The following is a 12,040-nucleotide window of genomic DNA, read 5'->3' as shown; positions in this document are numbered from 1 at the left end:
AACTAGCTATTGGGTAACAATATTTTTAACAGAAAGAATAACTGTTGTATAGTCCACTTGGTAATGAAGGACAAAGTAAATGAGATTCAATACTCTTCAAATATATTCTTAATTTAATATTAAGAAAATATTAAGATAGATAATTAACACAATGTGTCAGAGTTTTTTTTATGGCTCTATTTAACCATAATCTTATATATATAAATGAAAATAATATAAAAAAAGAATCAATTAAAATAGTGCTTTATTACTAACTAAAAAAGAAAATTAAATTCTCATACGAATACTCTAAAAAGTATAGCCTTACACTGAGCCTTAAAATTGTAGCCTTTGTATAGCAAGGCCTTCGAGGGACCTAAGAATAGCCTTCCCCAGGCATATTGTTCCTTCCCCTCAAAAAAACAAACCGACAAGTTTATCAGTCGACTGATGGCTAATTAGATCTATCCGCTTATCGTTCGCAACTTGAATTTGCTGTGGTCTACTGTAAGCGGCTTTTTAGTACATTACTTAATGACATGATATTTATGTAAGCGGCGGTCTATCCATAAAGCCATAGACCGCAAATCCGCAAAATTACGGGCGTTTCACAGCGATGATTGCGGAGTATGGTTTATAACTGACGCAAGATGCTAGAATGTTTAGTACCCTACGGGTTGCACCCATAGCCTTGGACCGTGCGCTGTAGGGTAGTTGTGGGCTTCATTCTTGATGTAGATTGTTTGAAGGCATTTCTATGTCTCCTATAGCAAAAAATAGGGCGAAACATTTCAGGATGAGTACAAGGGTCCATTTTTTTAGATGTCTACCGAGGTTATCAGGGGAGATCAAAACATAGACATCAAAAAATATGGACATGTCGTCGATAAGGAAGTCCGGGTAACACATGCATTTTTCTGGACTTAATGCACACGTGTGAATGGAAGTTTGCAACGATCAAAGGTGTTAGTCCCGGGTGAATGACTATGGAAGATATACGGTACAGTTTTCTGAATACGCTGGACCATCTGCCATGCGAGATAATCCGGACGCTATGGACTATGCAGAGCTTGGAGCTGCGTGGCCAGCGTTCCAAGGATGCTCTTAACGAAGCGCGATATCTGGCGACGATGTTGAAATTGCACAGAAAGCGGTTAGAGCAAGAAGGTGGGTATCTGCGTGAACTTGTGGATGTGAGCAAGCGGTATGGGGCTTATGTCGAAGCGCAGCCACAGACGGCTATACGATCTCCTCGACGAAAGCCGCTGAAGATCCGGATAAGTTTGAAGAAATCCCATCTGCTCCAGAAGCAGCAGGCAGTTCGGTCCCCGAAGGCCGTAAAGCAGCAAGCGGAGCAAGAAGAGTGGTACTGTTTCTGCAGGGATATATCTTATGGGCCAATGGTCGCCTGCGATAATGAAAAATGTGAATATGAGTGGTTCCACTACGCTTGTGTAGGATTAACGGCGGCACCCAGGGACAGAGACAAGTGGTACTGCAGCGATAAATGCCGAAAAGAAGCGTCAAGAAGCAAGAAACGCAAGCTGTAAGCTTAGAAATGGTATAGGAAAGGTATAGGGGTTTAAAGCATGTAAATAACTATAAACTACAAAAACCTAATAACACCAGTAGTGTGGGGAGCTTACAAGTCCTTCTTCAAGGTACCCATGAAAGCGTGCTTTTCAGCAGGGGTTTGGAATCTACCCTTACCGAACTTAGAAGCAGTGTCGATCCACTTCAAGGTGACCTCTTCCAAAGCCTTTCTAGAGGTGTTGGTGTACAAGGACTTTCTCAAAGTGACAATTCTCTTTCTGGTACCTGGGATGGAACCCTTAACCATGACGTAGTCGTTGTTGACGGCACCGTAGTGGACGAAACCACCCATTGGGGTGATAGTCTTCTTGGTTCTGTCGAACTCAGTAGCAGCGTTACCTTCATCACCACCCTTACCAATTCTGTAGATCTTGTGGTTGATAGAGGTTCTGTGGTGGTAACCGTTTTGACCTGCTCTGGCAACGGTGAACATGACGTGGGCTGGATGCCAAGCACCAATACAAGCAACCTTTCTCAAACCTCTGTGGGTCTTTCTAGGCAACTTCTTGGTACCCCATCTGTGGGTAACACCCTCGAAACCGTGACCCTTGGTGACGGCAACGACATCGATCATCTCGTTTTGCTCGAAGACGGAGTCAACAGAGACGGTCTTTTCGAAGTGCTCTCTAGCCCAGTCGACCTTTTCGGAGATAGAACCACCGTTCAATTGGATCTCAGCCAAATGAGCCTTCTTTTGGGACAATGGGGTCTTTCTGATTTGGGTGTGAGCCAAAACTCTGACAACAGAAGCGTACTTCTTGATTCTGGCCAATTCTCTCTCAACAGTGTTACCGTCTTGAGCGTACTTAGCAGAGTACTTGGTGAAAGCCTTCTTCTTGGACTTGAACCAGTTCTTGTAGAATCTTCTCTTGACTTCGTCAGACAAGTGCTCAGCCCAGACAGTAGTCAAGGATCTCAAACCTCTTGGAGTCTCAACGTAACCGACAACACCGACAACGACGACTGGAGGAGTGTCAACAACAGAAACTGCTTCAACAACTTCTCTCTTGTGGAACTTGGAACCTGGTCTGTCCAAGTCTCTGACAATGGTGGTCATACCAGCCTTGTAACCTAGGAAAGAAGTCAAAGCAACAGGCTTAGACTTGTCATCCTTAGGGAATGACTTAACTCTACCTCTGATAGAGGCAGCTCTCTTTCTTGGCAAGAAACCTAAATGACCATGACGTGGTGCTTCGTACTTTCTGTGAGACATCTTTGATGTGATAGTTTTCGATGGAGATATAAAAGAAGAAACACTAACAATTAGATATAATAAAAATTTTTACGTATAATATTCTCTTTATATTCTGCTGTAACTCAGCTCAGGTTCATCGACTTTGAGATCTTGAAAATTTTTCATCTTTTCTTTTTTGTTTTAAAAGTCCGGGTAATGGCGCAAATCGCGCTCCCCTAGGCGGCAGGAGTGCGCGAGTACTTACCTCCAGAGTATAACATTAAACATGACTATACTAAACGACTTGAGAAAGTTAGACAGCAACCTAATTATATTGCTTATTAAAGAATTCGTGCGCCATTGCCTCTTTCGCCGTTAAACGTTGTTGATGATCGTAACGCAGCAAGTTGTCAATTAAATCAACAAGTTCTGAAACTGCCAAAGGAGTATCATTGGTAATAAAGTGACTCCATGACTTGGCTTCGTAGTCACCCATGATATTGTCATATTCATGAGGCAACGTAAGACCGTAATGCTTTAAGTAGGCAAATAGTTGTTTTGTGCCGAGGACTTTGGCTATCTTGACTAGTTGGTCAGGGTTAGTACTGCCTTTAAAGAAAGGCTCCTTCTTGAAAACTATGGCGGCAAGCATGCAGCCGACAGACCATAGGTCTAGTGAGTAGTCGTATTGATTGAGGTTTACGAGCAGCTCGGGGCCTTTGTGATAACGCGAGGCAACTCGGACATTATAGTCGACACCTGGATGGTAGAATTCAGCAAGACCCCAATCGATTAGACGGAGTTTGCGCTCTGTAGGGTCAATCATGACATTTTGAGGTTTAACGTCCCTGTGCATGATTCCCATAGAGTGAGAGTAGTCTAGTGCAATTAACAGCTGCATGAAGTAGTACTGGATATCTGAGAGTGTGAAGGTAGGGTAGAGTGTGCGAAAGTCGACATTCTTTACTTCTTCGAAGATTAAGGCCGGGATTTTGGAGCCAGGATCCTGGACAATGTCCAGCAGACCGATGACATTTGGTCCCCCAGTAAGGTTAGTTAATATCTTAAGCTCACGGTAGATCTTCTTCATTTTGACGGGTTTCAATACCTTAATGACGCAGCGACGGTCATTGACGACGCTTTTTCCTAGGAAAACTTCAGAGTATTTGCCGCGCCCTATCTTATTTATGATTTCATAGTTGCTAATCTTACCCCAGTCTATCTTCACTGCTTGTTCATAGTCCCAGTATTCCTCTGGTCTCTGTGTACATGCATCCTGGTACACTCTTGCTACTGAATATACTCGTGAACTTTTCTGATTTAAGCTAGATGATTGTAGCGACATGTTACCACCAGAGCAAACTTCCTATATATTATCAACCTTGAGACCCTCAAGTTAGTAAAGAACTCCTCAGACCTCTTCTGCCCCAGTGTTACCGACTTCTGTACTAGTCCGCGATATGCTATCCTTTTGGAAAGTTTTTTCAATTCGTTCCAGATACCAGTACACGTGATTATGTTCTGCTGTAAAAGACAACAAGCACCAGTTAAATACCATGCAATGGCATCTGATTTGGTTCAGAAGTACATTCTAACGCTTGATGTGGGGCATGAGATAGTCCTCCGTGACGTACAGTTATGGGAGAAGTGTCCAGATGGTTCTCCGGTTCCTGACAAGGTGGTAAAGACATCGGCCGTACTTATTGGCAGTATAGACATCAATAAACTGCCCTTTTGGATAGGTAAAACTCATCAAGGTCGATGCTACAGCAATAGTTCAACAACATCTGCTTTTTTTAGGTCTAAACTCATGCGCAAAAGACGTGAATCGAGGGCATTGCTTATAGAAGTGTCCGCGGTTGGTACATCTAAGGAATATCTCATATTCTACATACATCCTCGGGATCAGAAGACTGCTAATGTAGCCTACTTTGAACTCGATCTTGCATTAAAGCGCCGACTAGATGCTCAGATGGTAGACCCTAAGCCTCTTCCATTACATTCGCCAAATAGCACTTCGCCAGTCACACATATCGACTCTATAATCCGCCGCACTCAGCTTAAACGTACTGAATCATCCGTGAAGCTTCGCACTCTTGCACTTCAGCGTGATTTTAAGCGAAAGTTTTCATCAATGTTATCGCAATGTATTCTTAGCGGCTTAAGACTACGAGATGTCCATCAAAGGCACTACGATGAACTCTATAAGTTCACTTACGAGGCCAGTGAGTTTGCCTTTCGGCGAGAAATCGCGGAACTAGAAGAGATAGGACTAGAGAAGATACAAGATTGCGTGGAGACCCTACTTAAGTTATTCACCCGCTCATAATTGTTGAGCTTGTGTATAGGTCTTCTCCATCCTTTCCACTCAGTAAAAAAACATTTAAGCCCGAATCATTTGGCTGACTTCAAACGCGCACATTTTATGGGAGACTCAAAAGTTGAACGTAACATCATGACTTTAAATGCTAAGAAGCACCTATTTGTGTTGATCCATGGGTTATGGGGTAACCATACGAATATGATCTCAATTAAAAATACTCTAGAAATGGCTTTCTCCACAAGTACTGATTATAAAGACGAAAATGTATATTTTATACCACAGGGAATGGGCTATTTTAAGACACTTCATGGGATTGAAGTTGTTGGATACCATTTAATTATTGAATTACTAGATTTTATGACGTTGTATGGTATAGAAAAGTTCGATCGCATCAGCTTCATTGGTTACTCTATGGGTGGTTTAGTCTCACGGTTTATGATAGGTGTAATGTTCTCAGAATGCAGGGAAATATTTAGGCATTTAAAGCCCACGATTTATATGACGTTTGCAACACCTCATCTGGGGGTACAGTACTATTTTCCAAAGGATAGAACACATCCTGCAAAGAAGGCTGCACTGTCATTCATGGACATTATCGGGCCACATTTATCTGGGCAAAGTGGTAGGCAACTGTTTCTTAAAAATGAAGACGATGATACTTTAGTGCGGTTGACAGAAGCACACTTCCTTGAAACTTTGGGTCAGTTTAAGTATCGTATTTGCATTGCGAATGTAAGGAATGATTTCACTGTCGCCTTTTACACATCATATATTACCAATTATGATCCATTCATTGAGACTGATAATAAAATCAAGTATACATTTGAGAAAGCTTTGCCAACAGATGGTATCCTAGAACGCTCTCCCCTAATAGTTGATATGAAGATGTTGGATCCCAAACAGGAAAAACCAAAGGTGAAGCGCCCTTGGTATGCAGCTCTAACAAGGATGACAATTATGGTGTTAATCTTTTTAATAATTTTCCCAGTATTTTTCGTAAGCATCGCTGGTTCTATATACAGTTATACAGTTACAACATTGCTGCATAACAATATTACGAGAGGTGAAATTCTACCTACTATCAGATCTAAGCTTTCTAAGAGAAATACCATCTCAGATGTCGAGGAAAACAAAGTTGATGAAAAAATAATCCTAAATACACAATCTACACCGTCTACTGCAAGTGATAAGGATCACACAACATGGGAACAATTCATAAGAAAATATTCAACAGATCAGATTCCATTGGAGCATTTCCCGAAGTTGCCATTTGACTCGAAGAGGACTACAATGGTTCAGAACCTTAACAAACTCAGCTGGATTAGGATACCAATATATATCAAAGCACCTAATGCACATGAAGGTATCATTGCAAGGAATGGCTTGACTCGATCTCATTTCACAAGTTCTGCAGGTCTTCAATTCGCAGCGCAACTTGTTCACTACCTTGTGTACAGATCCGACGAAAAATAAAGCAAAAATTCATGAAATTCAATTAATGAAACTAATTCATATATTATGCCAATTATAACCACTTCTCTTCAGGATTAGCTTTGAATTCCTCATATTCGTTCCGGTTGTAGATTGACAATTCTGTTTCGTTCTTAATACCATATTTTTCCAAAGTTTTAACCTCATCTTCTATTTTTAGACACCAATCTTCATCATGATCGAAATTTATTACCAGATTCACTGTTTTAGATCCATGGGCATGGGTATATATCTTAATAGTATCGTATTTCACGGAACGAAATGGTTTAAATCCAGATGCAGTATTGATGTGATTGGTAACATCTTCGAAAAGATCCTTTGCAGTTTTATTTCTTAAATTATAGTCTCTCAAGACAAAACTCTTCACATTTCTATATGGAAAAGATTTAATTACTCTTATAGTTAGAGTAGCATTAGTTACTAGTAAGATTTGTTAGTTACCGTCTTCATATAGCAAAACTATAAACATTTTTCTCCATACATGGTTTAACATTGCTCATCAATGGCTCATCTGAACCGGAAGCAAGTAACTCGGGCATAATTGCTACTATTCTGTTCACCGATTAGAAAATAGTAAGATGTGCATTAACTCATCTTTTCCAAACTTTCAATATTGAATTTTACACATTAACACGTGACGGAATTTGATGGTTATCGCTTAAATAATTCAGTTTCGCCAGGTGCGTCTCAAGTAAAGGGTTTTATGATGCTGACAAAAGTCAGTACAACCCAACCGTTTGTAATTCTAACGATTTTCTGGGGTAAGTAAATATTAACAAATCTGATTACTATCTTTAGCTACTACTTAACCATCTGTTAAGTTAGACAACATCTTCACGTGCTCCATTTTGTGAAATAACAATTGTTAATTAATATTAGATTGAAAGCATTGAAATGGCAGTTTCTAATTGTAAATTTACTTATAGTGTCTATTCACTTCCTGGATAGTTAAACGATAATTAACTAATCAATACTACAAGAGTTACTACTTTTTCATGGTTCATACAGCTTTAAATAATGAATACGAGCTACTGCTTTAAAATTACAAAATTGCTTATAGAGGAAAAATTTGATATAGAATATTAACTGTATAAACTACCTTTTACAGTACTCCACTACAAGTTCCATACTAACTTCTTCTATATTAACTGGTTCTGAAGCAAATAATTTACTAAAGTTGTATCTAACATTAGGCAAAATTTCTACTTTGGCATTATCATTCTCAAAATTTTATTCACTGACATGAAAATGCTCGTGTAGCTCAGTGGTTAGAGCTTCGTGCTTATAGTGGCATTCGGATTTCCGAAGCTTCTGTGCAACAAGCACAGCGTTACAAAGCAACGCGACCGTCGTGGGTTCGAACCCCACCTCGAGCACTTTCTATTCTTTTTATAGCCGATGCCTTTAAAGGCCGGGTAACATAAAGTTATTTTGAATTAATTCAATGAGAAAACAAGAGAAGAACAAGAGGTGATGATGGTTATTTCCGTGAAGAGAATATTAACTTAGAGTAGGACCAAAGCATTATTCCAGGGCTTTTGTATTACCTCCCTTGCATAATAAAATGGCAGCAAAAAAAAATAAGGCTAAAAACTCCTCCGCCTCTGTAACTATGAGAAGAAAGAACGATATGGTTCAGGATGAACGTTTGCAAGCAGTTGTATTAACGGATTCTTTTGATACAAAATTTATGCCATTGACGCAGACAATACCAAGATGTTTACTACCATTAGCAAATATTCCACTAATTGAATATACTCTAGAATTGTTAGCGAAGTCTGGTGTTAATGAAGTTTATCTTATCTGTGCTTCTCATGCTGATCAAATCCAGGAATATGTTGATAATTGTAAATGGAATCTACCGTGGTCTCCATTTAAGATTTCCACTATATTGTCACCGGAATCTAGGTCTGTAGGTGATGCTTTAAGAGATTTAGATAACCGTGGCTTAATTACAAACGATTTTATCCTGGTTAGTGGTGATTTAGTTACTAATATGGAGCTTGGAAAGGCCCTAGAGTTCCACAAAGCAAAGAAAGCCGAGGATAAAGAACATATCGTAACTATGTGTCTCAGTAAAGCAACTCAATTTCATAAAATCAGGTCTCATGAAGCTGCTGTCTTTATGCTAGACAAGTCCAACGACCGTTGCCTGTACTATGAGGAAATTCCTTTAGCATCATCAAAAAAGAAGACTGCTATTGATGTAGATCCAGAACTTTTAGAAAGTGTTGAAGAATTCAGTTTAAGAAACGACTTAATTGACTGCCACGTGGATATTTGTTCTCCTCATGTTCCTCCTATATTTCAAGAAAACTTCGATTATCAGGACCTCAGAAAGGACTTTGTTAAAGGTGTTTTGACCAGTGATCTAATGAAAAAGCATATATATACTTATATTACCGACGAATATGTTGCTAGAGCTGAAAGTTGGCAAACCTACGATGCTATTTCACAGGATTTCTTGGCAAGATGGTGCTACCCGTTGGTTCTAAACGCCAATTTATTGGAGGACCAGACCTATTCATACGAATCTAAGCATATCTACAAAGAAAAAGACGTCATTTTAGCCCAATCCTGTAAGATCGGAAAATGCACAGCAATTGGTTCAGGATCAACTATCAGTGAGGGTACCTTTATCATAAATTCTGTCATTGGCAGAAATTGTCACATAGGTGCCAATGTTAAGATTGTGAATAGTTACATCTGGGATGGCGTAGTTATCAAAGCCAGAACATCTGTAAACCACTCCATTGTCGCATCTAAGTCAACTTTGGGCGAGGACGTCACTTTAGAGGATGGATGTGTAATTGGGTTCGGCGTTGTAATTGCTGACGGCCAAACCATTCCTAGCGGTATTAGAATCGCCGCAAACCAGCTCACACCAAAAGTCAACTCGACCTACACTAAAACATATGGCAGTGATGATGATGGGGAGTTTGAGCTTTCTTCTTCGTCGTCTACTCGCTACAATGCCAAGGCAACAGATCTTGTTGGAAAGGGCGGCGTGGGCTATGTTTTCGAAAGTGACGTCTCAGATAACGAAGATGATACCGAAGACGGCGAAGGTTTACGGACTAACACCTTGTGCTACCGTATGGACGAACTGTACCTTTCTGACGCTTCCATCAGCTCAACTAGCGCCAAAGCAAAGAAAAAGAGAACCATGTCCGTTACCAGCTTCTTCACAGATCGTGAGGAAGGCTCCGATCTCTCTGATGAAGAAGAGAACTTTGAAAGAGAAGCCATTGCGACTGTTGAGAGAGCCATTGAAAATAACCACGACATAGACACTGCCCTCTTGGAACTAAACACTTTGCGAATGTCCATGAACGTCACATACCATGAAGTAAGAAATGCAACTGTCATTGCTATGTTAAAGCGTGTTTACCACTTCATTACCACCCAAACCCTAGGTCCAAAAGATGCAGTATTAAAGGTATTCAATCAATGGGGCGCCTTATTTAACAGGCAGGTCTTCGACACTGCTGAGCGCATCGATCTCATGAATATCATAACCAATCAAGTTCTCCTCCAAGGTTTTGAAAGATCAGATTTCATCCTTTTTAACATTCACAACTGTCTATATGACCAAGAGATCGTTGATGAAGATGTCATCTACGAATGGTGGGACAGTACCGCTTCAAACCCTAAATACGCCGCTGTTACCTCTCTTACCGCCAAGTGGGTAGAATGGCTGAAGAACGCCGACGAAGAGTCTTCTGACGCATCCTCCGACAATGAAATAGAAGAAGATTAAACAATTTACCTTTATAAACACAGTCACAATAGTAATAGAATAGTTACACACATATTAGACACTTTTTGTAACTACATTCATTATTCTGTATAAAGTTTCAAAAACCCTTTATGTAGTTACCCTGACCATAACCGATAAGAAAATTTTGGCCGCGAAAATCGGTACCAATTTCAAAATTATTTCAGGGAGACTTATACAGATGAAACTAAGAGATTTCTATAAACTAAATGGAAATATAGTCATTTAAAAGAAACCACATCCAGACGCTATTCATATACCAGAAGTATCTTATATAGAGATCGCTTACTGCTAATCACCATAGTTTATTTCAATCCAATTGGTTTGTTCTTTTATTGAAATTTTTTAATATACAAAAGCGAAACCAAGCAAGAATCTATATTTCTATTGTCCAAAAGATAGTGCCCCTTTGACTGATTGGAATTTCATATTAAAAAAAAACAATTTTGGGTACTGTAGTTTTACTGAATACTGGATAACATAAGTAGAGGAAGACTTTTTGTTTTTTGTCAAATTTCCTTTAGTGTACCATTGATTGTGTTGAGTAAAGACCAATATAGTGATTCTATTATCGAGATAAATTTCGAATAATACTGGTCTGGTTGATTCAAGGACTTTATACACCATGCAGACATTAAAATGTGTTGTTGTAGGTGATGGTGCTGTTGGTAAGACGTGTTTATTGATTTCGTATACTACGAATCAATTTCCTGCCGACTACGTACCAACCGTTTTCGACAACTATGCGGTTACTGTAATGATTGGAGATGAACCTTATACATTGGGGTTGTTTGATACCGCTGGACAAGAAGACTACGATAGACTAAGACCATTATCTTATCCATCTACCGATGTTTTTCTCGTGTGCTTTAGCGTTGTGTCACCACCATCCTTTGAGAATGTCAAGGAAAAGTGGTTCCCTGAGGTACATCATCACTGTCCCGGTGTCCCATGTTTGATTGTTGGTACTCAGATAGATTTAAGAGAGAATAAAATGGTCATTGAGAAACTACAACGGCAAAGGCTACGCCCGATTACTCCAGAACAGGGTGAAAAGTTTGCCAGGGAGCTAAGGGCTGTGAAGTACGTCGAATGCTCTGCATTAACACAGCGTGGGTTGAAGAATGTTTTTGACGAAGCTATTGTAGCAGCACTCGAGCCTCCTGTTATCAAAAAAAGCAAGAAATGTACTATCTTGTGATGCTGAAGGTGAACTAGAATAATGCCTTGTATTTCTAGTCCAAACTGTAAAACATAACACGAGCCTGTGAGAAATACTAAGACAACGAGAGCCAAAAGAAACTGTGGGAGAGAAGAAAAGAAGAGACAAACAGAAAAGAGAGAATGAAGAGAAAAAAGAGAAAAAAAGTTAAAAGAGTGTGCGAACAGACGAATAGGATGACCAAGTAGAATATGCAATTGGAGCCTATTCTGTTATTTAATTTTAATGTCGTTGGTATATTTTATTTTTTTTTGATGTTTCAATTACTATTATCAACTACACTAATCCTGACACAACCCTATTTTATATTTCAAGGTCGGTCTTTACCAAATACGCTACTATAACCCTTACCAAACACCAATTAAAACGTCAATTATCAGATAAAGCTCCTCGGCCTTAACGATTTTCGTATTTCGGTGAGTTGCAATATCACATTTTAAGTGCAATAGCGCCATTATCCTGAGTAAGACCTATAAACTA

The 12,040-nt window shown here is 39.6% G+C and overlaps 8 protein-coding genes and 1 non-coding gene across 9 annotated transcripts; 6 read left to right on the top strand and 3 right to left on the bottom strand.

Annotated features, from left to right (window-relative positions):
• Window positions 1–959: 959 nt before the first annotated feature.
• On the top strand, window positions 960–1,529 carry YNG1 (Yng1p; the record flags this gene model as incomplete). The annotated part of the gene is made up of 1 exon (XM_018134492.1): window positions 960–1,529. One exon carries the CDS (start codon window positions 960–962, stop codon window positions 1,527–1,529), a length of 570 nt encoding a protein of 189 aa, XP_017989981.1.
• A 92-nt stretch (window positions 1,530–1,621) lies between these two features.
• RPL3 (60S ribosomal protein uL3) lies at window positions 1,622–2,785 on the bottom strand (the record flags this gene model as incomplete). Its single annotated transcript, XM_018134491.1, has 1 exon — window positions 1,622–2,785. The coding sequence occupies one exon, from the start codon at window positions 2,783–2,785 to the stop codon at window positions 1,622–1,624; it is 1,164 nt and encodes a 387-aa protein (XP_017989980.1).
• A 286-nt stretch (window positions 2,786–3,071) lies between these two features.
• CKA2 (casein kinase 2 catalytic subunit CKA2) lies at window positions 3,072–4,091 on the bottom strand (the record flags this gene model as incomplete). Its single annotated transcript, XM_018134490.1, has 1 exon — window positions 3,072–4,091. One exon carries the CDS (start codon window positions 4,089–4,091, stop codon window positions 3,072–3,074), a length of 1,020 nt encoding a protein of 339 aa, XP_017989979.1.
• Window positions 4,092–4,307: 216 nt separating this feature from the next.
• Window positions 4,308–5,075, top strand: SLD7 (Sld7p; the record flags this gene model as incomplete). The annotated part of the gene is made up of 1 exon (XM_018134489.1): window positions 4,308–5,075. One exon carries the CDS (start codon window positions 4,308–4,310, stop codon window positions 5,073–5,075), a length of 768 nt encoding a protein of 255 aa, XP_017989978.1.
• Window positions 5,076–5,171: 96 nt separating this feature from the next.
• On the top strand, window positions 5,172–6,542 carry LPL1 (putative hydrolase; the record flags this gene model as incomplete). The annotated part of the gene is made up of 1 exon (XM_018134488.1): window positions 5,172–6,542. The coding sequence occupies one exon, from the start codon at window positions 5,172–5,174 to the stop codon at window positions 6,540–6,542; it is 1,371 nt and encodes a 456-aa protein (XP_017989977.1).
• A 52-nt stretch (window positions 6,543–6,594) lies between these two features.
• AIM29 (Aim29p) lies at window positions 6,595–7,099 on the bottom strand (the record flags this gene model as incomplete). Its single annotated transcript, XM_018134487.1, has 2 exons — window positions 6,595–6,980; window positions 7,042–7,099. The coding sequence occupies 2 exons, from the start codon at window positions 7,097–7,099 to the stop codon at window positions 6,595–6,597; spliced, it is 444 nt and encodes a 147-aa protein (XP_017989976.1).
• A 711-nt stretch (window positions 7,100–7,810) lies between these two features.
• AW171_hschr85051 lies at window positions 7,811–7,936 on the top strand. The gene is made up of 2 exons: window positions 7,811–7,847; window positions 7,901–7,936. It is a non-coding gene; the product is annotated as a tRNA-Ile (tRNA).
• A 188-nt stretch (window positions 7,937–8,124) lies between these two features.
• GCD6 (translation initiation factor eIF2B catalytic subunit epsilon) lies at window positions 8,125–10,320 on the top strand (the record flags this gene model as incomplete). The annotated part of the gene is made up of 1 exon (XM_018134486.1): window positions 8,125–10,320. The coding sequence occupies one exon, from the start codon at window positions 8,125–8,127 to the stop codon at window positions 10,318–10,320; it is 2,196 nt and encodes a 731-aa protein (XP_017989975.1).
• Window positions 10,321–10,963: 643 nt separating this feature from the next.
• CDC42 (Rho family GTPase CDC42) lies at window positions 10,964–11,539 on the top strand (the record flags this gene model as incomplete). The annotated part of the gene is made up of 1 exon (XM_018134485.1): window positions 10,964–11,539. One exon carries the CDS (start codon window positions 10,964–10,966, stop codon window positions 11,537–11,539), a length of 576 nt encoding a protein of 191 aa, XP_017989974.1.
• Between the last annotated feature and the right edge of the window lie 501 nt (window positions 11,540–12,040).

This window comes from Eremothecium sinecaudum, chromosome VIII, assembly GCF_001548555.1.
Source record: "Eremothecium sinecaudum strain ATCC 58844 chromosome VIII, complete sequence".
Taxonomy (NCBI): domain Eukaryota; kingdom Fungi; phylum Ascomycota; class Saccharomycetes; order Saccharomycetales; family Saccharomycetaceae; genus Eremothecium; species Eremothecium sinecaudum.
The sequence above is the reverse complement of the archived record's forward strand: the minus strand, read 5'-3'. Positions and strand labels throughout refer to the sequence as shown.